Raw genomic sequence first — 26,547 nt, forward strand, 5'->3', positions numbered from 1 at the left:
GGCTTAGTAATTATATATCATCCACACAAGCTGAACTGCAGGCCATTCTGGCGTGTTTGGAGGAAGTACGTCATGATGACAAAAATGTTTTTGTATTTGTCGATAGCCGAGGAGCACTGGAGTCCTTAAACAGTCGAAACCCAGTCTTCATGTCTATAGTTGAGGACTGTAAGAGAAGAATAACTGAGATACAGCTGAAAGGTTATAGTGTGAAATTCATGTGGATTCCATCTCATGTTGGAATAGTGCTCAACGAGGTGGCGGATGACTTGCCAAACGTGCCACATAAAAACCACAAGTTGACATTGAATGTGAATTCACAATGAGACAAATAAGAAGCAAAATCAGAAATATTCAGGCACAGGCGGGAGTGGAGAGGAGAGAGATAATGTATGAGAGTAGTCAAACCATGCAACACTACATGTATGTGAGTCAAAACACCCATTTCACTTATGGTAAAAGGAGAAATGCTTGGAGTGACTCTGTGTACATGCGGCTCAGGCTTGGGTACAAATATTACTGGGAATATGGGATAGATGTTAATGATAATGACACGAAGTGTAAACTATGTGGTATGTTAAGGTCTCACACCCTGGCCCATTATGTTCTTGATTGTCCGTTGATTAATGTATATAGAAACACTGAGATAAGGACTGTTCCTGAACAAATAGCCTGGATGTGTCACAACGGAAAGGTTGATGATATTCTGGAGAGATATAAGAATTTTGCACCAAGATTGTAATATTTTGTTGAATTATCTGCATGTCTCTTGCAAATTGTCTATACAGTATACCTCGGTCATAAAAGTATTTGTGTGTACGTCTGATAACATACTACTTGTGAAGGAGGAAATGTATATGTTTATCTCTCAGAATGTTTGGTAATATGTTTATTTGTGATGTGTGTCTATGTATGTATTAACACGTTGTACTGAATGGGGTGAGAATAGCTTGAGCTACCTCATCCCTTTGTGTGTATTTTACCTCAATAAACTTATTTCAATTTCAATTTCAATGCCACCTTCAGTGACCCTCAGAATGTGTCCCAGTTTCTTCAAAACTTAAAACACATTCTAGAAAGAGTACGTAAATTTGCTAATGACAATCTATTGAAAGCTCAGGAGAGGATGAAGACTCATTTTGACCAACGCAGCAAAATAAGGAAATTTAAACCAGGAGACTTCGTGTTGGCATATTTTCCTATCCCAGGTTCTCCATTGCAAAACAAGTTTTCAGGACCTTACCGCATCAAGGAGTGCAGAAACAACCACAACTACGTTCTTGAGACTCCAGATAGGCGGCGGAAGACCCAGTTGGGCCACGTCAACCTCCTGAAGCAGTATCAAGGTACTCCCCCCACTGTGTTGGTATCATTATCCACCTTTAAAGGTCCATACCTCCACAGTGAGGCCTTCCCTGCTTCTCCTCCCGTAAGCACTAAAACTGAGTCAATGCCTTCCAATTCGGAAATACTTAATGATCTTCATACATATTTGCAGAACAGTAATAGTGCTCCTCTCATCAGAATCTTCAAGGAACATCAGAAGTTGTTCAGCGATGATCCACAGGAGTGTAATGTGGTTCAGCACGACATCCAGCTACTCCCTGACACCCGGCCGATTCGTCAACCTTTCTACCGAATCAACCCGAGCAAAAGCAGTCTCTGTGGTGTAGTGGTAAGACACTCGCCTGGTGTTCCGCGAGCGCTATGTCATGGGTTCGTATCCTGGCCGGGGAGGATTTACTGGGCGCAATTCCTTAACTGTAGCCTCTGTTTAACGCAACAATAAAATGTGTACTTGGATGAAAAAACGATTCTTCGCGGCAGGGGATCGTATTCCAGGGACCATAGGATTAAGGACTTGCCCGAAACGCTACGCGTACTAGTGGCTGTACAAGAATGTAACAACTCTTGTATATATCTCAAAAAAAAAAGGAAGTCATGCGTGCTGAGGTACAGTACCTCCTGGATCATGGGCTGGCCACCCCTTGTGAGTCCCCTTGGGCCTCACCCTGCATCTTGGTGCCGAAACCGCACGGTAAAGTGAGGTTGTGTACCGATTACCGGAAATTGAATCTTGTGACTGTCAAGGATGCTTATCCATTACCTAGAATAGATGACATCCTTGACGCCATTGGTAATGCTCGGTATCTATCAACGTTAGACATACTCAAGGGATACTACCAAGTATGTTTGACGGAGCGAGCTAAGGAAATATCTGCCTTTACCACTCCCTTTGGCCTTTACAGATACGAAACGCCTTCTATTTGGACTATGTAATGTCCCAGCCACCTTCCAGCGAGCTGTCAACCGTGAATCCAGGGCTTAGATACAACCTACGCCTACTTGGATGACATCGTTGTGGCAACCAACACCTGGAGCGAACATCTACTCCAGCTGCAACGATTGTTTGCCAAGCTCCTGACAGCCGGCCTCATCATCAACTTGGGCAAGTCCACCTTTGCTAAAGGTAAAGTACGTTATCTTGGTTCATGAGATATGGAGTGCAGCATAGCTCCGTTAAGCATACACACTCAAGCCATCCAGCATTACCCCACAGCCTACCACCCAGGAAGCCAGCTCCTGCGCTTCCTTGGTCTTGCCTCCTAATACCGTAGGTTTGTGAAGAATTTTAGTACGGTAGGCGACACCTTTGATCACTTTAACCAGCCCCAAGCAACGGTATAATTGGACCATTCAGCAGACCATTGCTTTTGAACAACTTAAATTCCTGCTCTGTTCTAATTCTATTCTCGCCTCGCCAGATATCACAAAGCCTTTCATCCTTCATGTCGACGCCAGTGGTACCGGCATCGGAGGTGTCCTGATGCAACAACGAGGCGAGGAGGTTCTACCTGTTAGCTACTACAGCTACAAGTTAAAAACCCATCAGAAGAATTACAGCACGGTCGAAAAAGGAGCTACTCTCCTTCGTCCTGAACTTGCAGCACTTTGAATCATACCTGCAAGGTGCTCGGTCTACCACCATCTACTCGGACCACAATCCCCTACACTTCCTGCAGCAAGCCCAATTCAACTATCAACGGCTTCTACGATGGCTTTATATCTGCAAAATTTCAAACTGGAGATCTTCTACATCAAAGGTTCTGACAACATCATAGCAGACGCCCTCTCCAGAACTTATGAGGTAGAGACAACTCCACCTACTACTCTACCACCTGAAGACGTAACTTCACCCGTAAGTGCAGGCTTCGGGGGAGAGTTGTGATGATAATCTCTTTCAAGAGAGATTGAGCCTGCTCTTCTCTACATGAAGTTACATATTTAACACAAGGTTAAGATGCTACCTTCAAGATACGTCTTCCAGTAGCACAAAACGTTTTGACCAGGAGGCAAAACGTACCCAAGATTCACCTCCCTACTTCCACTCCCTCCATGCCGGCTCGTCATCCACCAGCCAACTACCCTTCCCAGCCTGCCTGCTCCTGATTGGTGACTCGCCGACTGCACACCTGGACACTGCACCTCAGCGCCCTCTACCTGAGTCGATGTCTGGGCTTGGTCCAGCCATTGAAGTCAGAATATCTTTGTGCTCTCAAGCCGTGAACAACTAACTGATATTGCTGTATCAGCTGGATGTTTCTCAGCTAGCGCTAATATTCTCAGCACCTGATTATTTTTCACCCCTTAACGTTATATTATTGTTAAAGTAACTTCATCCCCTATTATTCATTTATGTTATATTGTTTTTGACTTGTTCTTTTGCACTGTACATTGCCAAGGGATTGTCTTTGTTTATAATTTGTTTATTAATTAAAGTTTTATTGTTCATATTTTGTGTTTTGCGTGTCTTCCCTTACTTTACCACAGACAGACAGACAAACAGGCAAGCAGTCTATCTTTTTTTTTTTGTAAGTGTGACTAGGCATTGACACCTGTCATTAGAGGACTGCCGAACATCTACACTCCAACACTTTCCCGTCACAATATATATATATATATATATAATATATATATATATATATATATATATATATATATATATATATATATATATATATATATATATATATATATATATATCTGTATATATGTTGCAGGAAGGCTGGGCTATATATATATTGAAGGCTAAGGAAGGAAGGCAGAAAGGCTATATATATTGCATTATATATATTTATTATATGTTATTTTTTACCAAGTGGTAAGTGAAAACTTTTTCATCCAAGAGGTTAATGAGAAGCAGCCCAATTCCTGTTGGATCAATCTGAAAACTGTGCCACTTTAGAAAGTGGCACATACAGACTGTATCAAATACAGAAATTAGATACAGTCCATTACACTAAGAAGAAAACAACAGTTTCCCAGTGGCTAGTTAGTTCCTTATTTTAGGGAGTTAGAAGTTAAGAAAAAATCCCACACCGCCTCTTCGATCTTCTTTATCCACTGTGGGCCGCTCCGGCTCTCAGTCGTCCCCTCTGTCTCTTGGTCCTTCCCTGCACAGCGGTCCGGGCCGACGATATCCACCCCTCCATCCTCGAGTTGCCTGCTCTCGGTCTCCCTCCCTGCCTGAGACGATATTATTATTATTATTAACATCTTTATTGACAAAATTAATTCCAATTTTGCCTAATCTGAGGATTTCTATTAAGTCTTATTAAAGTGAGGATAATGCTGTCACACAGGACAGAGGGTCATTAACAAGACAATAGGTCTAAACTGTAGGCTGAAGCACATATATATCATTGATACAATCAATGTTTAATTCATGAATATGTGAAAATAACTTTCTATTGTGCACTGCCACACAAGGGCAGGGATGGGTTCATAAGTGATGCAGCTTAGAAGTAATATAAGTAAAATTTTTCTTCATTATTTAAAATGGACAAGCAGATTTTGGATAAATTGTCAGGATGTCGTCCAGAACACCTGAGTCAATGAAATAGTTACACAGTTGGTGGTACAAGAGGCCAGGAGGTTTAAAGTCCTTTACGGTTTCACATTCAACTATATAGTATTCTAGTGAATGCATGAAAGGTTTATCACAGAGTTTACAATTTGAATATTCTGGTAGTGGCTCAGCCTCACTAACCTGCCAGATGAGTCTATAGCCAAGGCGAATTTGCGAAAGGACTATAACACATTGCCTGGTCCGGTTACTGTGCTGACCATACGAATATCTATTATTACAAAAGTTGTCATAGCTTTTAATACTGCAGCTTTCAGGTCTCTGGGCATTTCTTAGTTCTTCAAAATCTGAATTAATTTCCTTAATTTGTATGTTTCAAATAATTTAATTAGATAGTCCAAAGTCATAATCAGTGTTTTCTTTCCTGCAAGTCTCATTGGTCAATCGAACTACAAAGTCATGTTTTCCAACTCCAACATGGGATGGGATCCACACAAATTTTATACAATAGTTATTATCATTGCCAAAAATTACATTCCATTTAATATTACAAGCTACTTCAGACATACATTGTGATGGGTTATTTAAGGACTGCAGAGCACTTTTAGTCACAGAATATCACTCCACCACCATTGAGCTTAAGGTACTTTGTGGCTAGATAAATACCCAATAGCTCAGTCAGTGTCGTGCTTGCCCAGTTGTTCAATCTCTGTGAACTAGACATGATAATTTCATTCCCTTTATATACTGCACATGCACAACCTGTTCTACCAGTGCCTAACTGCACAGAGCCATCAGTAGAGGCATAGGAATCAGTTGGCTTGAGATTTTGAAGATGACTGTCAATAGCTTCTAATGTTATACATCTCATGGTTTCAGTGTTATACATTTGTTTGACACTGATGGGGGTATAATGCAAAGAGAAATGAATATCTTTCCAAGGGGGAATATAGTGAACAGTTTTATCAGGATAAAGAGACATATTCAGTTTCAGAAGATTATAGGCACAACAACTGAGCCACACACTGTAAGGAGCTTTTTGCGGCGGATTGAGGGAACAGTCAGAATTGTTTAGAATGGATCTCAGTTTAATTCCTTGAGATCTTGTAATTGTTTAGGAGAAAAATTAAGAAGATGCAAGGCATAATAATCAACAACAGATCATATAAAGGCAACACAAAAACTACGAGCATATTTTATGTTAATGCCAAATCCTTTGCCAACAAGAGTTCTGAGAGGTTTAAGACGCTCAACTAGTTTTTTGCGCAGGTTGCTGATGAGATTTGTATCATTAACCTCGACTCCAAGATATTTATAAGACTCACAAGTCTCCACGGGCACTCCATTAATAGTATAGTTAACATGAAGAGAATGGGGAATAAGAACCCTTGTTTTATCAACAGAGATTATGAGGCCACATTCTACTACTTTCTTGGAGAATGCATCAAGTAACATTTGTAGCCTTGGTTTACTGTGTGCCATAATACAAATATCATCAGCATAACATATAACAGTTTCCGTAGGTTGTACAGGTATGTCATGGATAAGTTTGTGCATAAGTATATTGAAGAGCATAGGGCTTCGGACACCACCTTGAGGTGTGCCTAGTTAGAATGCATCTGTTCTTGTACTTTTAACTCCTTTAAATAGGACACTAGCACGCCTGTTGGATAGGTAGCTCTTTATCCAGAGCCATGATGGATAGGTAGCTCTTTATCCAACTCAGAAGATTACCTTTGATTCCAAATTCAGCAAGTTGCTTTAATATTTTTTTGCTATTCGCTACATCGAAAGCTGACTTTAGGTCAATAAAGGCTGCCTGTGTCCCATCCTGGGAGTTTACAAAATATTCAGCAAAGCATGTTTGTGTGCTACACTTGGGCATGAACCCATATAGGTTTGGGGCCAGTTTTTCTTTGACCTGAAACATGACACGATTGAGAACAATTCTCTCCAAGACTTTACACATGCAAGATGTAAGGAATATGGGTCTGAGTTTTTGAGAGTTAGGTTTAGGAATTGGTATTATGAGACTTTGTGTCTATTTCTTTGGCAAGATACCTTGTGAGAGGCTCATTTGATAGAGGTCAAGCAGAGGGTGGCTAGGGACATCATTCAATAAGCTCAAGATGTTATAAGTTATACCATCCTCACCAGGGGCAGTTTGCTTAGGCTTCCCTAATGCTGATGTTAATTCAAAAAGGGTTATAGCAAACTGACCTGTTAAATCTGGTGAGGAACATGCTATTTCAATATTAAAGTTTCTGTTAATGTTGGTATTATTTAAATGCTGCTGTATATCTGGGTGTAAGGAAGAAATTTGTGAGACACTAGACCATTGAGCTAGGAGCATGTCAGCATATTCTGCAGGAGTATGATGAAGCTGAACTGGGGCTGAAGGTTTGGTAATGTATTAATTTTGTTCCACATTTCAGATAATGTTGTAGTTCTATTGATACCTTGTAGGAATTGTTCCCAATATGTGTCCTTAACTTGACCCTAAAGTTCGCGAAAATCTCTGTTGGCATTGAGGAATGCAAGTAAATTGTCAGCTGTTTTACCTCGTTTATAAGAGTCAGCAGCTGAAGCACTTTAGCTCTGCAATAATAATAGGATCCTCTGTCCATGAGGAAGAACGAGTGTTCTTTTTATCCTTGATTTAACCCAGGTATCATAATAACTGGTAATGATACTGACAAGATCATTGTAAAAGTGGTCCACTGATACAGGTGTATACCCAGTGTACCACTTATGTGCATGAGTTTAAAGTGCGGTTTAAGATTGTCTGGGAGGTAAATTTTAACCCTAGGATGAGGATTAGACCCTCATCCGCTACATATCCGCTACATTGTATTCATAATATATTGCAAAATGATCACTTACTAGTTCTGGGATGAGCTTAACGTTGACGTTACTATCTGCTAGGGTGTACCCAGTCACATAATCCAGCCTACCCCCTAATAAACGGGTCTGTTTATCTGTATCATACACAGTAATATTATGATCAGTAAGGTATTTCAAGGAGGCCTTTCCATTGTTTTTGGACTGAACATCACCAAGAGCAGTGTGACGAGCATTAAAGGTTTCGGTAGCAAGTCTGCTTTAAGTACACTACATCGTCCATATATGTTATACAGTAAGAAATAGCTTTTGCAGTTTGTAATTAGAATTTTTGATAATGTATACTAAATCACTCCTGTGATTTTTAATTAGTTTACAGATCAATCCACTCTTAACATGCGTGAGTAAACCAGTTCCAATACTGTTGTTGTATGCTATATACCCAGGTATCCTGGGTAGGACCTTCTTGATAGTTGTGGTCGTATATGGTTCCTGTAATGACACATCACATCCACGTCTATAAGATTACGTAATTTATCCGAAGATAAACACTTCGAATGTTCCAAGAAAGAAACTTAACTGTTTTTGTTTGGTGTTCCATGGTTAAGTTTCAAGGGAATTAAGGTAATATTTAAGCTCGTTAATCACTTTGACAACATAACGAACTTTGTCCCGTGTGTCCTTGGTAATATCACTCTTGCCTAGGATACATTTTATCAGAGTAGCAGTTGGTGTTTTCCTAAACGCTGTATCTGTAACCTCCTTATCATGATCTAGAGGGGGTGTCAGTGAGGGATCAATGACTACTCTAACACTCTTCCCCATGGAGAGTTGACACTCATGTTCCGTAGGGTTAGGTGGAGCAGCTTCAGCAGCTGCAAGATTGTCACTCGCATCACTACTGGTGTTGGAAGAATTGACTTGATCACTATCGCTAGCATGATTCACTTCATCACTATCACCGGGTAGATTCATCTCTAATGTTTTTATTTGAATTTCCAATTCAATATTTTTTTTTTAAGCAGTCAATAGCGGCTGTCTCAGAGTACGTGGTCCGTCTCCTGCTTCCTTCCCAGTGGGTCAGAAGGTATTAGTCCATCCCCTCCCTCGCCCCTTGTGCCTGTTCCTGCACCTCCTTCCATCTATCTTGAGGTTATCTTGAGATGATTTCGGGGCTTAGCGTCCCCGCGGCTCGGTCCTCGACCAGACCTCCTTTTTGTTACACCCCCCCCCCACTCCAGGAAGCAGTTGGTAGCAGCTGTCTAACTCCCAGGTACCTATTTACTGCTAGGTAACAGGGGCATCAGGGTGAAAGAAAAATTTTGCCTATTTGTCTCTGCCTCCACCAGGGATCGAGCCCGGAACCTCAGGACTACGAATCTGAAGCGCTGTCCACCCAGCTGTGAGGCGCCCAGCACCTCAGTGGCAGAGTCCTCTGACCACACCATCGCTCCTTCCTCTGGTGCTCCCGCTAACCTGCTGCCGGCGGGTGTTTCTGTCCCTACTCAGCCCGACTCTCTTGACCGCGCCTCCCCAGCGCCTCCTTCCTCACCCGACCCTAACGACGCGCCCTTGCCCTCGTTACTGCCCCACCACCCTCGCTGCCCTACCATCCCTGCTGACTTTGCCTATGCCCCCAACACTGATTTCTCTGATCCTGATCTTACCTAGTTCTGTACCTTTTTCCTGTTGTCTTTACTTTCTTTTGTCTTCTCGTAGCTGTTCTTCACTATGCCTGTTCTTTTATGGAATATCATTGCTTTTATTAAAATTTCAGTCAGTGCAACTTTGAAAACTCTTGTTTTCACCATTTCGCGTTTGTCCCCGGAACCGAGAGTTGGCCCTCGTCCTGGTCACTGGTGAGGTTGTTCCTCTCTCTCCTCCCTCTAGGGTCAGGAGTCAACAAGCATTTATGCTTCTTAACTCCTGGTTTACGAACCTGTACAGGTTAACGAACCTGTACACCTGTGCTTAGTATTTAGCTGCTTTGTTTACATTCATTACACAGTTTACCGGAACCGAAATTTACCAACCAAATGTTGTTATAAACAGCCCCCTAGCGCTTCGGAGCTCATAAACTGTTTAATAATTGCAAAGAAAGGCCTATGTCTACTGATACCCTCTGGCCAATGTCTACTGATACCCTCTGGTCGATGTCTACTGATACCCTCTGGCCAATGTCTACTGATACCCTCTGGTCGATGTCTACTGATACCCTCTGGTCGATGTCTACTGATACCCTCTGGTCGATGTCTACTGATACGCTCTGATCGATGTCTACTGATACCCTCTGGTCGATGTCTACTGATACCCTCTGGCCAATGTCTTCTGATACCCTCTGGTCGATGTCTACTGATACCCTCTGGTCGATGTCTACTGATACCCTCTGGCCGATGTCTACTGATACCCTCTGGTCGATGTCTATTGATACGCTCTGGTCGATGTCTACTGATACCCTCTGGTCGATGTCTACTGATACCCTCTGGTCGATGTCTACTGATACCCTCTGGTCGATGTCTACTGATACGCTCTGGTCGATGTCTGTCATGAGATGAATTTTTCCAGCTCCCTTGTGCACTGAAAAGTGTGCACAGTAGGTGAGCACAGGTGCGTGTGCACCATAGCACCAGATCACTACGGGCTCGCCATAGCCCGTGACACTTGGAACTATTTGTTCCAAGTAGCGAATCTTAAACAACAACAAACAAGCACCAGATTATGAAATACAACTCTCACCCAATCATGTTGGGTGCCTACAGATAACCCTTGATGAGTGCTAGTCATTAAATACGAAATACAAATACAAATTTTTATTCAGGTAAAGAACATACATACAAGGTGAGATACAAACATTCATGGCTTTATAGATAGAGCTAGTACATACAACGCCTAAAGCCACTATTACGCAAAGTGTTTCGGGCAGGAAAAACACTAAGACTAAAACTTAATACTAACTTAGATTAAAGTATAAATTGTGTTGTGAAAAAATCAGAAAAAAATGAAAAAAAGAGGGGGAAACATGGCAGAAAAAAAAAAAATACAATTTGGTCAACAAACAGCATTGTTAAAAATCGTAGACATGGGTTGACATTTAGGGGTGAGGTAGGTTACATTGAGTTAATTAGGTGGTACTTAGTTTTTATCTTAAACTGATTGGGAGGTTATCTTGAGGTTATCTTGAGATGATTTCGGGGCTTTTTGAGTGTCCACGCGGCTTGGTCCTCGACCAGGCCTCCACCCCCAGGAAGCAGCCCGTGACAGCTGACTAACACCCAGGTACCTATTTTACTGCTAGGTAACTGGGGCATAGGGTGAAAGAAACTCTGCCCATTGTTTCTCACCGGCGCCTGGGATCGAACCCAGGACCACAGGATCACAAGCCCAGCGTGCTGTCCTCTCGGCCGACCGGCTCCCTAGGTAGAGGTACAGTCTTTAACATAATTGGGAAGGTCATTCCACATTCGAGGTCCCTTGATTTGTAAAGCATTTCTAGTTTGACTAAATCGTACTCTTGGAATATTAAATAGGTATTTGTTTCTGGTGTGGTGCTCATGGGATCTGTTACTACCTTCTAGGAAGCTTTTAAGGTCAGGATTGACATTACAGTTCAGCGTTTTATATATATAGAATACACCTGAGAGGGTGTGCAGTGACTTAATGTCTAACATATTCAGAGATTTGAGTAAGGGTACCGAGTGATGTCTGGGGCCAGAGTTATAGACTGTCCTAATAGCAGCTTTGTGTTGGGTAATTAGAGGACGCAAATGATTTTGGGTAGTAGAACCCCAAGCACAAATACCATAGTTGAGATAAGGATACATGAGAGAGTAATAGAGTGCCACCAGGGCAGGGCGAGGTACATAATATCTGATCTTAGAAAGAATGCCAACAGTTTTTGAAACTTTTTTTTATATATTTAGAATGTGTCCCTGGAAATTCAGTTTGCGGTCAATGAGAACGCCAAGGAATTTGCCATCTACTTTGTTACAAATTTGGGTATTGTTAATCCTGAGATTTATTTGATTTGAGGATTTATTGCCAAACAAAATATAGAAAGTTTTGTCAATATTGAGGGTGAGTTTGTTGGCAGTTAGCCAGTGATGGACTTTATTTAGCTCAGTATTCACTGTGACATTTAGAGCAAGGGAGTCAGGACTTGAGTAAATGAAGGTCGTGTCGTCAGCAAATAGAATTGGTTTGAGGTGTTGGGAGGCATTTGGAAGGTCATTAATGTAGATGAGAAAGAGGAGAGGGCCAAGTATGCTGCCCTGAGGAACACCAATGTTGATGGGTAGGGTGGGAGAAGTTGAATTATTCACAGAAACATACTGGAGCCTGTCAGTAAGGTAAGTCTTAAGGTACTGTAGGGAGTGACCTCTGACTCCATAATGTTGTAATTTAAGAAGAAGGTTTTGGTGGTTGACAGTGTCAAAAGCCTTACCCAGGTTCACAAATAACCCAATAGGGAGCTTATTTTTATCAAGAGCTATTGTAGTTTATTAAAGCTATTGTGGTTCTGTATCAAGTCTGTAAAGAAAGTTATGGCAGGGAGTTGATTTCAGGTGGAATTTTGTACAAGTTCAAGTGGAGAGAGGGGGGGCCGACGTTCCAGGCCTCCAGAGATGCTTCGCTGTGATTGGTGGAAGGAGCTGAAGGTACCCGCCCCATCGTGTGGCCCTCGCTTGGCGCCAAAATTTTTCTTATGAGTGTCTATTGCTGAAAGAGGACGTGTCATTCTCGTGCTAGGCCAAGCACCGGAAAGACCGCCTGCAACGACACAAAAGTCACTCTCGATCGTGGAGCCATCATCCCGGAACCGTGGAAGTAAGAATCCGGTATCGTGGAAGAGAGAAAACGGCGATAAAGCTAACGAATGTGAACTTAGGGGATCGTCACCTTCCCAAGTGATTGTGGGACGCCACCCAGAGAAAGTGGACTGTGGAGACTGTATTATGCAGTCGTATGCATGTGTGGTAGTGACATCCGTCGTCTATCATGCCTTAGTTACAAGGTACCTGGGTGACACGAACTTGTGAAGGTTTCAGCATTGTGTTGGAAACCTTGAATTCGTAATTCCGCGGAATTTCCATTAAACAGTGAAGGACTCTGTCATTTTCACGTGCCACGCCGTACAGCACTGTACCGTGTTGTATGCCTCGCTCCTGCCGAACCTAGGCCACGGGGGGAGTACCTACCACCACCACCACCCTTGTTCTTGTGTCAGGGCACCGCGCCAGCCCCCCCCCCCCCACTCCCCCGTGGTCCAGCTGACCACATGAACGCAGTGGAAGGACGCCTACTTCACCACCTACTGCAGCAGCAATTGGGAGGGGGGGGAGACTGTTCGTTTATGTGTGTGTGAATCAGACCGGTCGGTGAAAATGAAGTACCAGTTTCTGTTTTGGTGTGTTAAACTCTGAAGCTGGCTTCGCACCCAGTGTTCCGTTAGGCATTGTCCCTTTTAACACCTGTGAGGTGATGGGAAGTGGAGACGTGTGAGCTACACCTGTTCTAACCTCAATCAAGTTGAGGAGCGGGCCCAACCGTGAGGGAAGACGTGTGTACGGACATAGAGGACATATAGACACATTCAGTTGTGTGAAGTTGTCATTTATTTTACTGAATCTCCAAGGGTGGAGGAAAGTGATTTTATTTGTATTCCATTTCTCTATTGTGGCGTGTATGTGATATCTTTGCAGAGCGTTCCCGTTCCGGTAGTGTAGTGTGTAACGGGAGATTTCCCTCGGTTATTTGATAATTTTATATTATACTTTGGCCAGCGCTTTGTTATGCTGTTGTGTTGTGATAGGATTGTGATATATTGTTGACATATTTGCTGAGGGAGTGTTTTGCAAGTTGCCGAGGGCGGCAAAGTTGTATTGTGTTGTACTGTGTTGTACCGTGTTGTGTACTGTTGACAATTTGTGTCCTTGGTGTAATGGGTTGTGTACTGTGAAGGATTCCATGAGAATTTAAACTCATTAACGTCACTGGGGGACATGATTCCGTAATAAATAACGTAATTGTTGTGTTGTTAAACAGCGTTTTGAGTAACGTAAATTTGCGGGTGAAGTTACCAAACTGTGTGACAGTTGAGCACCCCCTTGCTAATTTGTGTAATTAGCAGCAGTCACAGTGAGTTCATGCAGTAGTGAGGAGTTGTCGGAAGGACGACTAGTGAAGGGTTAAAGAAATAACGAGCCGTCGTTAATTAAGTTTTTTTTTCATTTTTTTTACATGCAAAACATGCAATAAAAACAAGAAAAAAACAAAAAAGATAACTTAATAAAACAAAACAATAGACCACCGGCCAGAAGGACCGACAGCTCAGGACAACAAAACACAAACACGATAAATGCATTAAAAACACAGCAGACATCAAGACACAAAATAGAAAACAATGTCAAACAAGCAAGCACAGTAACATTTCAAAACAAAACATGATAAAACAGAACAAACATCAAGAGGCATAACAGGAAACATAACAGGACAATCACAATACACAACAAACAAAACAAAAATAACAAACAAGTACAACATGTAAAGCAATAATAAAACACCAGTGCAAACGTACAGTACAGAAACAAGACATGAATAAAAACACTCACACCAAACCAACCGCCCCGCAACAAACAAAGGGCGAGGCCAAAATAAACAATAATAATAAACAAGCAATCCATGCAAATCAGAAAATAAACATAGGTACACACACAACAACAAACACGCATCGGCGTGAAGGACCGAGAACAAAACACAACGTAAAGGACATCATGAAACAGAACAAGAAAATCGCACAGCACACAACAAGCTAAGAATAAAAACACATTCGAGCAATGCAGAAGGATAACATGCATGGCAAAGTAACAACACAAAAGCAAGTACAGGAGTAAAGAAAAAAACGCCACCACCAAAACACCTGCCTCGCAACAAAGAAGGGAGAGGCACGAGCACACAAAACAATTTGGGCAAACAAAAGGCCATAGGGGCACACAACACTACAGTAACATGAAATCAGCTTACATATTTGCCCGGGAGCATGACCTGGGGGAACCGCACATTAAACGCCTCCCAAAGCAGCCACCTCCCCCAAGAGGCTTGTCCCACCACCGGAGGCGCCATGTGAACCGGAACCCTGGCAACAAACACCCGCAGACTGGGAACCCATATGGTGTCCCTCCGGACACAAGTAACCGCCCACCTATCCTATACACCTGGAACCCGCTCATCAGAAAAGTCCTCCAGCCTTTCAGACAGCAGGAACCCGGCAACCCAGGCCTCCAGGTCCTCAAAATGCAAGCCCACAGGAGGGGGCCAGACAGAGGATACCACCACAGGGGCACCAGCAGCCACGGGCACACCACCAGATGACTGCAGTGAACCATAGCGGTGCACATCCTTTCGTAAAGTCACCACCAGGCCACGCCCAGCACCAGCATCCTCACCATCCCTGGCAGCGGAAGCAACCACACCCCACTGCGGAGAGCCCCCGGGCGGGGAAGACACAGGAGACACACCCGAGACACGGGCATCAGCACCAGCAGGCACATGAACCTCCACCACCACCAACCGCAGAGACAACGACTCATCCGGAGCCACGCCGTCAACACCTGAAGACCCACAGTCACTGAAGTCCCCAATATCTGCCCAGGCAGTAGACGAACGCCTGAAACGTTTGGGCTCCGCTCGGATATTGTCAGAGCCGGAAGCAGATCCAGAAACACGGGCACCACTAGCCGGACGAACTGACGCCCGACGCAGAATGGCAGCAGCCTCGACCACAGGAGGAACCGGATCACACACAGCAGGAGGCTCCGCATCCACCCCAGCACCCAGCACAGTAGGGACCTGAGGTGAGGATGCAGGGCCAGGTTTCTCATCCGAAGACGAGGAAGCAGGCGGCGATGCCTCACAGGGATTACCAGGAAGGTCCACGGGAGCGGCAGGGCCAGAGACATGGTCAGGAGGAACATCCGACGACAAAAGTACGCCCCTCGTACCTCCGGAGAAAATCACGGTACACTGCCTCACCCACGAACTTGATGATGACACATCGAGCAGTGACCAGCTCGACACCATATACGTCCTGGACCGGGACTCGGGACTCAAGACCAAGTCCACCAGCGGGTTACCAGCACGGCCAGTAAACTCCAATCCTATGGAGTTTATCCTCACGACAGTTGGAATAGGGCTGCCCATCGCAAACACTGCCCATCGTTAATTAAGTGATTGATTAATGTAAGGGGTTGACTACCTTTCATAGGCGAAGTCAACTGAGCTGTCATAGCTGTCATAATTCGTTGGACTGATCGTATCTGTCTGGGGGCTGGAGATTAAGCACTAGAGTAGCTGATTAAAGGTTATTAGCACCCGCCACCTGGTGAATTCACACAGTGTTGCTGTTGTTGTTTATACAGGGTGTAGAGTAGCCTTGTGTAGTAGAGTAATAGAACCCTCGTTAAGGTAATTTTGTCGTAAGACCGGAAAGACACCTGTCAAGTGGGTGACAGCAGTGTCTATCATTACTCGTCTGAATTAATAGGCTGTCGGTGTGTCAGTCATTAATTGGGAATTACTCACTGAATGCCTGACGTCTCAAGTGTGATGTAATTAGAGGGCTTTCGAGTTATTGTTGTCATGTGAGTGTCGTTGAGATAGGATTGTGTTAACGTAAACTGAATTGTTGCTGACCGCTGTAAAAAAAAAAAAAATATTTTTACATGCAAGCATGCGCATAAGTTACAATAAAAGCAGAAACAAATAGAACATAGAACACAAGCACAAAGTACAAAGTACACATATGTACACGGACAAAGGAACAAATCAAGAGAAGACCAGCCGGATGGGCTGACCACAAAACACACAAAAGCGCATACAAAAAACACAACAAAAGATAAACACAGCGGAATATAAGCACAGGGGGAAACACCAGAACATAACGTACACATAATAAGCCTACCAACACCTCAAACACAGACGGAGAGGCACCAGCACAAAACGATAAACATACAAAAGGAAAGATAATAACAATAAAGGAAACAGACCTCCCATAACAAACTGGAGGCGAAATATAAAGGCAAAACATAACAAAGAGCATAAACCGTGGCCGAAACACGCCAACAGCCTGAAGGGCACGCAATATGACATAAAGAAGCGCACACGACATCCACAACCGGACACACCAACGCACAGGAACCGCACATCTACACATAAGCCATACAAAAAAACACAACATAAACCAGAGCACGCAGGAACCGGGAAGCATAACCCAACCCACCCACACACTCACACGCCCCACCCGCACCCCACAGCCATGCACACAAAAGGATACACAAAATATAAAGAAATCATATGCGAGGAACAGTCCTCAAGAGGCAAAAGTGTGCTTTTCAGGGAAAAGATCGTAAGGATACTTCTTCTTGTAAGCCTCCCAAATCAAATCCTCAAGGTCGGAAGGGTTACGAATCCGGAACATCCAGATCAGGCGGCAACGGCCAACGCTTAAGGTCACTGACACAAGTCACATAACGAGGCCGGGGAGCGCCAACCGCGCCCTGCGAGGAAGCAGACGACTCCGAAGAAGCGGACGAGGGTCGCTGAGACTGCCTGGCCGTCGTACGCACAGGAGCAGGGGACGGTCGACGAGATGGTAGCACCTCCACTGAGACCACAGGAGACACGGAAGAGACGGCTGGAGACGGAAGAGGCGGCAAGACCCTTGCCGAGGAAACGAGGAACGATGAAGGGGTCACAGAACACTCAGAGCGAGCATCTTTTCTCAACACCACCACCATGCCACCCCGCTCACCACGAACCTTAGCAGGGGGAACCACCTTCTACGGAGAACTGGAGCCATCCGACGCAGGCGACGCCCCTGAAGCAGGAGCCACAGACACCATACCTGAAGCGGCTGCCGAAACACCGGCAAGAGCATCCTCAGGCAAATACACCTCTGCCACCACCGTGGTATGCAACACACCCGGAGCCACCCTGCCGTCGCCGGAAGATCCACTATCGCCGAATTCGCCAATGTCAGCCTACGCTTGAGAGGAATGCCGGGAATGCTTAGGCTCAGGCCGCACATCGTCAGACCCGGAGGCTGACTCAGAGACGTGGGCAACACAAGCCGGCGGAACCGAAGCACGACGCAGAACGGCAGCATCCTCCTGTCCCTGGGGTACCAGGCCAGGGACAGGAGGAAGCGCTGGATCCACCCCAGCACCCAACACATCCGGGACCTGAGGCACGGATATAGGGCCAGGCGTAGCAGCTGAAGACGCGGGAGAAGAAGGGGCCTTCGCACATGGTGCACCAGGAAGGTCCTCGGGAACAGTGAAAACAGTGCGGGAGCAGGTAGACCAACCGACGGCACCACATCACCCGGAGGAGGAACAGCAACCACCGGGGCTAGTCGGGCGACACAGGGGGGGGGGCCGCAGCAGCAGCGAACGGGACCCGCACCTCCTCATCTCCGGAATCCACACCCTGAGGGAGCGGCGGGAAATCCTCCTCTCTGAACAAGTTGACCGGAGCAGCAGGGGCCTCAAAGCACCCGGCAGCTTGATACCCCAGCTGGCCACATCGAAAACAAGTACGGGGCTGCCAGGCATAAAACACCCGGATGTAGTAACACAGCAGCCGGACAGAAGCCGGGATATCCGACCACAGGCGCATACTTAAGGTACGGATGTTCATCCGCCGCCCAGCATATCTCCTTGAGGAAAGCATGTTCACCCGTACACTAACAACTGCATCATACCTCCCGAAGTAGCGCCGGAGGAGGTCTTCAGGGAACTCCAGGGGTGCACCGTGGACACTGATATAAGTCAGGGCACCACTGCGGTCCGAGATCGCCACAGAGCTGGCAGCATCTGGCAACGGCAATGTACGCCCTCGTACCGACGGAGGAAGTCTCGGTACTCCTCCTCCCTCACGAACATGACAACCACCCGGTGGGCAGTAACAAGCTCAATACCCCTAGATAGCCTCCACCAGGATACGAAGCACATCACACATCACCAACTCTATGGTCGGATATCCAGCCTTACACGTGAACTCCAGCCCCACGGAATTTACACATACAACAGGAGGAAGATGGCCCCCCATGTCAGAACCGCCACGTCAACACGCAGCCAGGCAGGCAGCAAAACCAGGAGGGCAGAGACGCCCACACCACCTGGCGACCAAAATGGCAAACGACCCCAACAGCCACGGAGAGTCGATAAACGTCCCCACTCCACGGCTGCTAGCAGTCGACTCCCAAGTTCAGCAGGACAGAAAATCATGACCACTGTAAATGGTCGATTAACGTAATTGTTTTAAATTCAATTAGTGTAACTTTTGTTATTGTTTTTTGTCTGGAGAGACAAGTTTTAACGTAAGATTTTTATAGGGGGGTCATCAGTGTTGGATCACCCGCCTAGTTACTTAATACCTCGCTGGGAGGGGCCGCGAGTGTCATTCAAGATTTTTTATTATAGTATATTGATCACCGTGAGGGCCATGACATATATTGATTGCAAGCAGTAACGTAAGTAGTCTCTCACTTTCCCTTCATAACATACTCTCTTTGTCGCTTGTTTCGAGTGAGGTTTGGTGATTCTTTCCTAAACTTTTTTCAACAGTATGAAGGTGTCGTATCCTCTCTCTTCTGGATTAGGGAGATCACTACATCGTGCTATCCTAGCAACATTCCCACTTCTTCTTGTGCGATGCTTTGACCCTTGCTCCTCACGAAGGACCCATTCCCTCTTGCCATTTTCCTTTTCTTGCAAGGGGGATTCATTTGCAAGATTCTGTTCGCATTGGCAACGTCTTCCCTCGTGTCATTCTTACTTTGCCTCTATTAAGGCTCCCACTTGTGATATTTTGCGACACCTTGATATATATGGTCAGGGTGTTATACTCACCCTTCTGTATTGAAAAGCGTTTTCTTTGAACAGTTTTCCTTTCACATTCCATTGCCCTCTTTACTAATGGGTCCAAGTTTGCTGACATTGCTGACTACTCATTTGTTTTTTTCCGTTCCAATCTGCAAGTGGCGTGTTTCCCAGAGAACCAGTAACATCACGTTACAAATATATGCTTTCGCTTTATCAACGGTTTTGTCATTGTGGTGGACTCTCAGGGCCCTCATGGCTCTGGAGTCTTTTACCCTCTCCATCCTGTGGTGGTCAAACTCTATTACTGGTTGTTTCTTATCTCTGGCAGTGTCAACCTTATTGTGGTGTCAACCTCAATTTCTGGTGACATCTTGATGTGTCAACATCTGGATTTTTGGAGACAATGGTCGTTGCATCGTGAGTTTTGTGGTAAGAGCTTTTTGTTTGCCACAGTTTACCATGTACGGTGAGGAGTGTTCAGGCAATCATAGTAATGCTCAGTGACCTTAATAAACCATGTTTATAGTGATTAAAAACCAATATTAGGGAATCGAGAGATGATAGCATGATAGTGGCAAGGACAACGGGTGCTCGCTTGCTGGCGGTTGGTTAATGACTGAGTAGGTGAGAGAGATCAGTGTGGCTTCGCCCGCTGCGGGGGAGTCCACTTGGCAACTGTTACGGACCCGAATCCAGCGTCCGAGCACGGAGCAGTGACGACCGCGCCATCTGTGGATCAGCTCCCGAAACCCCCTCCAAATGGACGACGACACCTGGTGAGGACGAGGCGTACTGGCTACGAGGGCCAGTTTCCAGTCCTGTTCAGCTCACAACACAGCCGCTGCTGACCTCTGGTGAGGTGGTGCTCAGACGACAACGCCATCTATGGAGTGGATAGGTGGGCGTTTGGGTCTGAGCCCGTAAGTGAGGTGCTTTAGTGTGTCCCTGTTACTGATGACGTGTCTGATTACAGAGTCGACCTGGGACTGCTGTAATGGAAGTTGAGTCAGTCTACCCAAGGCAGCCGTCTCGACACCAAGTGTTTTGCTGCAGCAGCTGTGAGTCGCCTCCCGGATGAACACTGTGGTGTTACCCTGCCTGTGAAGCGGCAGTTGAAGGATTGTCATACCCGGGACTGGCTGGTGGAGACGCTTAACCACTAGGGTATTGCGGAAAGGGGAGTGATCTGTGGTATCACACGAGGCTCCTGACTAGGGCGCTACCCTAGTATCGCTCGTGGAGTGGCCTGACCAGCGTTGCTGATTCGGAACCTGCCAGCCATCTGCTGGACTTGTGGTTGACGGCCTCCACGGCGGTGCCCCCAGTGGAACAGTGTTTTGGCTGACCTGTGGCCGGGGTAGACTCAGCTTCTCTAAGGATTCGTCGTGAGGCCACGAGAGCACCGAGAGCTTGGCACCGAGAGGATCCAGGGTCTTCAGAAGAAGACGACAGTGTATTATAGTGTTTATACCCCCCCCCCCCCCCGTGTAAAACTTTATATATATTTATTGGTGACGGTGATCATTATATTATATTAAGTTTTTGACTTTATTTCCCTTCCCCTTTTAATTTACTTGCATTGTGGATCACATCCCTTGAAAGCCACTACTGGCTTGGGGTCGGATACCCTTCCTCTAATAACATCAGAGTACGAACCCAGTTGCGACCCAAGAGGGCCGTAACAGCAACGTGACGGCCAGATCTACCACAGTGATGCGTGGGGAGTTTTGATGCCGCTCTTTGTTATTTTTCCACAGGATCGTGTGTGGTAGCCGAGAGAAGCTTCATTTGATGACCAGTCACTTGGTGGTGCTGCTATTGACCTGTGGAGAATAATTCGTCAGAGAAGAACCACCCTGAGTAGAGGAGGAGTGATCAGACAGGAATCATTTCTCATCTTTATTTCATTGTTTGGGAGATTCCATTGTAATTGTATACGTGTTGCAGTGAACAGAGGTGAGTGTTTGTTTGTTTTCATTTATCCAAGTATTCCAATGTTAGGTGATTACAAGATCCATATCATGCAAGATTATTCTAGACGAGAGGAGCAGTCTAGTGTTAGACATAATTTGTCATAACGGGAAACTGTATTTAGATTTGTTGGTGTATGTAACAGATATGCAGAGCACCTCAATGAAGAATTTATAGTGCTGTTATCAGATGCTATACTTTTAGATGTTCGTATTGATTTATTAGGATAATATGTCTGCTCATGCTAGGTGATGATCACAGCCTGGATATGTTTATATTACTAGAGAAAGCATTTAGTATGTTAGCCTGAGATATATGTGCAAAGACATTTCACACTATATTATGTATAAGATGGATGAGGCTATGGCCTAGAGGCGAGATGTGAGTGGAGGACCCCCGTCCAAGGCATAATTTTTATGTAATATATTTCCTTTATTAAATGTTTATTAAAAAATTTGATTCCCCTTGTTCCCTGAGAGGTTTTCATTGAGAAAGAAAGTTGAAAACCTCGACCTGCCGGTAAAATAATGGCAGGTTAAATATACAATAATGGCGGTTATCTCTAATTATTAAAATAAATAGAGATAAGAGGAGAGCTGTTTGAGAGGACACCAGAGTAACGTGAGGGGAAGACTGAGTCACCTGTAGCTCAGTTTGGGTGTGAGCACATGACCACAGGTGAGTGACTGAGCCTGTAGTTCCTGAGTCAATAACATGATACTTCTCCCCCACAATTAAATATGAGTCCGGGTGATCCCTTACTGTGGATGGTGGCATTATTATGGTGTTAGTGATGGTGGCATCACCGGGAGTGTCTGCTTGTATTCTTTTTTTTAATTATCACCCCTTTGAATCGTGTGGTAATTTAGGCCACAATGTAGTAGTCCCCAGCCTTATGGAGTTCCTTAGAATTACCTCTCTGTCACCGCTGCTAAGAACATTCATGCTAGCAACATTTCCTGAAAATTAATTCATTTTTCTAGCCGTCCATGCTGCAATCCGCAACCGTTGGGCTGGTATTACAGGTAATAAACTACTTTCTCTTAATATGCGACACGTCCAAGGGGATTGAACTTTCCCCTTGGCCTCCCTGTTGCATCCTTCCACTGTAATAGACGATGGAAACGGCTTTGGCTAGGTTGTATAACGGTCACACCCCGTTAAACTTATTGTCACTTAATGGAACAGCTCTCTGTTCCCTTATGTCTATACTGCATTGTCCCATGTACAGTCGTGCACTTCCTTGTAGAGTGACCCAATTTTTTGGGTGATCAATTGTCTTGCTTGCCTGTTATCTCAAGGGGTCATTGTCCCATTGGTAGAATCATGGGAGAAACCGATACCTTTTATTTCGTTCATGCCCTTTTGTTCTCGCATTGGACTCTCGAGTAATATTTAGTGCGTTTTGTGTATATAACGATATAGATAGTGCATGGTCTTTCCAGTTTGGTGACTTCTTTTAGTTACTTTCTTATGGTAGTTGCACAGATGCAGATGTACCTTAAAATGTTAATACAACATTAGGCAAAAACAATTATGCACTCGGTGCATAATTGTTTTCACAGTCCAAACCACTGTTAACATAAAATGTCATTAGCTAGACACACAGTATACTGTCTGTCTAGCATGTGTAAAGTGACCTACAATATCCAACAATATCCTAGGGTGACCCTAGGATAACACCCTTCCACGGGGAAATTCACATTGTAAATTGTAGCCACAATCTAGATCAATACACCAATCACCAGAGGTCATACTTATCGACCTCATTTTCTAACTGAGGCAGGAAACCGGACCCTTTCACCTTTGCCACCCCACCACCAACAGATGGCGTTGTCTGAGTTGCACCAAATACCAGGGAATTGGAGTACAGACCCATAGATGGCGCAGAAGTCGCTTCTCCATACTCCGGCGACGATGTCGATAATGTAACAATAACAAATTCATCGAGGTTGTAACAAATGATAACCCTAAGGAAGGACATTATCTGTCACACCATCCCATACTGAAGAATTCAGCTACTACCCCACTAAGGATAGTATTTATCAGCAGAGCCAAGAAAAGGCAGAATAGTGTTTCATTGAATGACTGCCTTCAAATTGGCACTAGCCTGACACAGTGGCTGTAGGATGTGCTGTTAAAATTCCACATTGGGACTTATGCATACACTGCCAATATCAGTAAGGCATTCCTTATGGTAGGTCTCCAGGAAGAAGACCGTAACTGCTAAAAGTTCCTATGGATGTAGGATACCAATGATCCAAACAGTGAATTAATCACCTAAAGGTTTGTGTCAGTTTTGTTTGTTACTACTTCTTCTCTGTTTCTGCTTCACACAACCTTAGACACGCACTTGAAGAAGTCTAATAGCCCAAATAAAACTGAAATTAGCAACAACCTGTATGTGGACAATTCCCAAGGAACTAACAGCAGCGAAAGTAAACTGTTGAACATATATGGCGAGGCCAATCGAGAGTTGTTGGGAGCAAATATGCCTCTTCAGTCGAGGGTCTCCAACAATACTAATTTAAATAAACTGATCGAAGCAAAATTTCCCAGCTACAAGGTACCCCAGAAGACAAAGGTTCTAGATGTAGAATGGGATATAATTCCAGATCAGTTGACCATCAAATCGGTAAAACCAGATACCACCATTCTAACAATGAACAATGAGAAAACTACTATCCCAAGTCAGCAAACCCTTTGACCTCCTTGCGACTATAAAGTCCAATCTTGATAAATGGGAAGTTGATAATGCAGGAATGCTGGCAACAGAAGATAGGCTGGGATGATCCTCTAACACCTGACTTACAAGAACAGTGGCAGGGGCTACTGAAGGATCTAGGTATCTTAGAGTCTGTCAAGTTCCCTTGGAACACAATAAATGAAAATCAACCAATTAAGCTACATGTGTTCTGTGATGCCTCAGAAAAGGGTTATGGCACAGTAGCTGTGAGGATATGGTTCACCAGCTCACTTACAATAGTGCTCTTATGCCTGTGAGAGCCAGTACACTTGTTAAGTGCACTTGTTAAGTGGGCGGTTAAAGTGGGCAAACTTGTTAAGTTTGGTAACCAGCAACCAAAACATCTAGTGTTTGGGCTCATGTGAGAGCCCCAGTCATCAGCAGTCCAGAAATGTTACCCTGGCCGGAGTAACACGTCTGTGGACAGTGCTAGAGCTGATAGCATCATCTTATTGTATGGCATGAAGCGAGACTCCACTTTGCGCGGGAACAGCTAGGCCGCAGGCGTGGGGTGAGCTGTGGGCCTCCCGCGCTCGCTAGCCACTTGAGTCGTTGTCATGGAAACAGCCGCCATCTTAGTAAACATCTTGAGCCGCCATGTTGGTCGGCAATCTTGGAGCTGCCCTAGGGGCTATGCTACACCGTCGCTGATTGGATGAGAGGGGTAGGTCGCTGTATGCCGTCCTCCAATTGGTTATTTCGAGGAGGACGCGGGGATCGCCGGTGTAAGCATCATTCTGAACCCAGCTGCCACCTTGTCAAGATGCTTCCTGTACCCAAGTCGGCCAAATTGAAGTATAGGGCGCCGTGGTGGCTGGACTACTCAACTGCTCCACTTCCTGCTTCACCAATGACAGCGGTAGTCACAGAATCCGGCCGAAGTCGTCGTTTGGAGGGGAGAAAGACATTGTGTACAGTGGGTAGAGGTACAGTGATCTGGGATCGTTGAGAATGTGCATACGAGCAGTAACGGACTTGTAGATCCCATACCAGTGATGATTAGACTTGCTAGTGCTCTGTAGCAGTCGATGGGAATGGGAAAATTCGTGTCAGTGTTATGGCAGATTTCCCATGTTTGTGTGAGACGCTATCGTTGTGCGCGTCACCTGGGTACGAACGCTTCACTTCACCGGTGGGTTGAGGGTGCGAACTCAGCCGTGTTTAGTGGGAGGGGTTCGAGTGTGCGCCAATTGTACGAAAAAATACCACGTAACGTACTACCGCCGCCTACCACTGCCCTGAGCGAGCCAGCCACCTGTAGCGGGCTGCCTGATGTATGGGAATGGTGTGTAAGCCAGCAGTATGAATGAGTAAGTACCTATGTGTGTATTTCTGGTGATCAGTTAGTCTCTAAAAGCTTGAATTCGAGGTCAAGTGTTCCGTCACATTGTCACGCAGCACCTGTGGAGGTGGAGTGAAGTGTGGGCGAGGAGATAATCACCCTTGTTGTCATCTTGTCAGTCCAGAGGGACTTACGTCTGGTGTACACAGACGGACCGTGTGTGTGTGTATGTGGGTACACAAGGGAACAGAGTATACATAGATTAGCCAAGGACTGAGAGGATGTCCATGTAATAATTATATTATTCCATTGTGGTAATTTAATCATTTTTGATCGTCCGTGGGACGGAGTGATATCATTTCCATGTGTGGTCTTCCAGGTGTGGAATTCCAACACTGAGCGCTCAGGTATGTGTAACTCCAGTGATTCCTGGCAATGATTATTGTGGAGTGTACCACAGCGTGGTCTTAATTTCTAGTATTCTAGTTCTTTTCTAGTAATTTCTTGGTAGAATTTGGTGAGTGACGAGGCTGGCTGGAGAGACCGCCATCGCTCTATCGAGTAAGGTAACTCTCGAGAGTGTTTATCGGCATGCGTGACCGATAAATCACTCACCCATGTGATTTAAGGAGTGCGAGATCTCCTTAGTGTTCCCAATAACGTTTGATAGCTGTAGGCTACATGTGTCAGCACTAACTAAATATATATATATATATATATATATATATATATATATATATATATATATATATATATATATATATATATATATATATATATATATATATATATGCGAACAAGCCTGAATGGTCCCCAGGACTATATGCGAATGAAAACTCACACCCCAGAAGTGACTCGAACCCATACTCCCAGAAGCAACGCAACTGGTAACTACAGGGCGCCTTAATCCGCTTGACCATCACGGCCGTCAAAAGGAAGTGATAGCCGAGGCTATTTGAGC

General features: G+C 44.9%; 1 protein-coding gene across 1 annotated transcript; it reads right to left on the minus strand.

Moving 5' to 3' along the window:
• Window positions 1-9,779: 9,779 nt before the first annotated feature.
• LOC138367990 (testis-specific expressed protein 55-like) lies at window positions 9,780-15,904 on the minus strand. Its single transcript, XM_069330280.1, has 2 exons — window positions 15,706-15,904; window positions 9,780-10,285 (listed from the first exon to the last, which is right to left on the minus strand). The coding sequence occupies exons 1-2, from the start codon at window positions 15,902-15,904 to the stop codon at window positions 9,780-9,782; spliced, it is 705 nt and encodes a 234-aa protein (XP_069186381.1).
• Window positions 15,905-26,547: the final 10,643 nt, after the last annotated feature.

Source organism: Procambarus clarkii, chromosome 24 (genome assembly GCF_040958095.1).
Source record: "Procambarus clarkii isolate CNS0578487 chromosome 24, FALCON_Pclarkii_2.0, whole genome shotgun sequence".
Classification (NCBI taxonomy): Eukaryota; Metazoa; Arthropoda; class Malacostraca; order Decapoda; family Cambaridae; genus Procambarus; species Procambarus clarkii.

What these genes read in the sequence shown, in the direction of transcription:
- LOC138367990 (XM_069330280.1), bottom strand. Translation starts at nt 15,904, where the DNA reads ATGGGCAGCCCTATTCCAACTGTCGTGAGGATAAACTCCATAGGATTG. An exon ending in TACCGTGATTTTCTCCGGAG is followed by an intron (nt 10,286 to 15,705) that starts GTACGAGGGGCG and finishes CACACTTTTCAG; the next exon opens with TGCACAAGGGAGCTGGAAAA.